At 53.0% G+C, this 1447-nt stretch overlaps 1 protein-coding gene across 1 annotated transcript in view; it reads right to left on the bottom strand.

Annotated features, from left to right (window-relative positions):
- Window positions 1-208: 208 nt before the first annotated feature.
- heyl (hes related family bHLH transcription factor with YRPW motif like) overlaps window positions 209-1447 on the bottom strand; it is a 4816-nt gene continuing 3577 nt past the window's right edge. Inside the window, exon 5 of the mRNA XM_084080163.1 lies at window positions 209-1447. This exon is cut by the window's right edge and continues 65 nt beyond it. Within this exon, the coding sequence (XP_083936289.1) occupies window positions 803-1447 (645 nt within the window). The 3' untranslated portion in view covers window positions 209-802.

Here is a 1447-nt window from a genome sequence, read left to right as displayed (position 1 = left end):
TATGGCTAAGTGGGTAAGATGTAGTTGTAGGCCATTCCTTTGCCACCATAGCAAGTAATGTATAGCTGCAAAATGTCTGCAGGCTGTTGATTGCTGTGCTGAGGGGAAGAAAACATCCACTTGTGTCGTTGTGTACCACACACACACACATACACACCCCGCCACACACACACACACAAAGTAAAAGAAGAGACAAGATTTAAGGCACTTAGTCTTTATATAGATTTTTTTCGTCACACATTCCTTGTCAACCCGACAGAATCATAAAAAGAAATCAAATGTATAAATGATTTGATAAACCAACAGCAAAATATCACAGTAGAAAGTTGAGTCTGTCTCCATTATGTTTATCATTTATGGCTCGGCTGTACAATGCGTGTGTGTGTGTGCGTGTGTGTGTGTGTGTGTGTGTGTGTGTGTGTGTGTGTGTGTGTGTTTGTTTGTGCATTTGTGTGTGTGCACACGCACACTCACGTCTGTATATTGATTTGTCTGCGGAGGTTCATAAACATGAAGTTACTCAAAATGTCATCCTCGGAAGCATCTCTTCCTTAATTCTTCCTTAACAGACTCTTATTTCTTCATATCCATGCTATTCTTCATTTATCCATAAGTTGATTGTTCTTGATTATCTAAAACTTCACCCCTCAGTCTGATATGGCTTTAGAGTCCCTCTTGCTTAGAGACAGTGAAGAAACGTCCATTATAATTTTTCAACGGCGTCTCACTCCCTCTACGGTGCACGTATGGACTCTGTGTGTGCTGCATAGTGTTCGTTTGGAGTGGGCCTGCTGAGTTCCCCTCAGAAGGCCCCGATCTCAGTCCCCCAGCCCGGTGTCGACTTGGCTGATCCTCCCATGCCCCTGCGCTGGGCCGTGGGAGACCCCAGAGGTGCGAAGGGCCTGAAAGAGACTTGTGGAGGGCTGGAGGATGATGTAGCGGAGAGAGACGAGGAGGTGGAAGAAGGAGAGGAGGATGACGGGGTGAGGAGAGGCAGAGGCGAAGCCCTGGAGGCGCTGTGAGGGGACAATTGGGCGGGTCTCTGGGCCGAAGAAGGGGCGAGGGCAGGAGAGCTGGGGGGTAGAGAAGGCACCCTGCGGATGGCAGCAAGGGCGGCCGGGGTCAGGAGCGAAGGATGAGCCCCCTGCTGGCAGCCGGCCAGCGGAGCCAGGCGGAGGGCTGCGTGTGACGGGTAGCCTCCCATGAGGGCCAGCTCTCTACGGGCCCCGGGAAAGGGAGGTGAGGAGGAGGCTGGCACGCCCGCCGAAATCTGAGGGAAGGAAGCCCAAGGCCAGGGAGGAAAGGGCAGGGCAGAAGCAGGGGCCGTCTGGAGAAGCAAGGGGTCCAGCTCGCTGGCGCAGTGCGAGAGGTGGGAGACCAAGCGTGCTCCGATGGGGTCCGGGGAATCGGCCCCTCCCTCCAGGGAACTGAGGTACCGCACTACCTC

This window comes from Gymnoscopelus microlampas, assembly GCF_963454915.1.
Source record: "Gymnoscopelus microlampas genome assembly, chromosome: 15".
Classification (NCBI taxonomy): domain Eukaryota; kingdom Metazoa; phylum Chordata; class Actinopteri; order Myctophiformes; family Myctophidae; genus Gymnoscopelus; species Gymnoscopelus microlampas.
The sequence above is the reverse complement of the archived record's forward strand: the minus strand, read 5'-3'. Positions and strand labels throughout refer to the sequence as shown.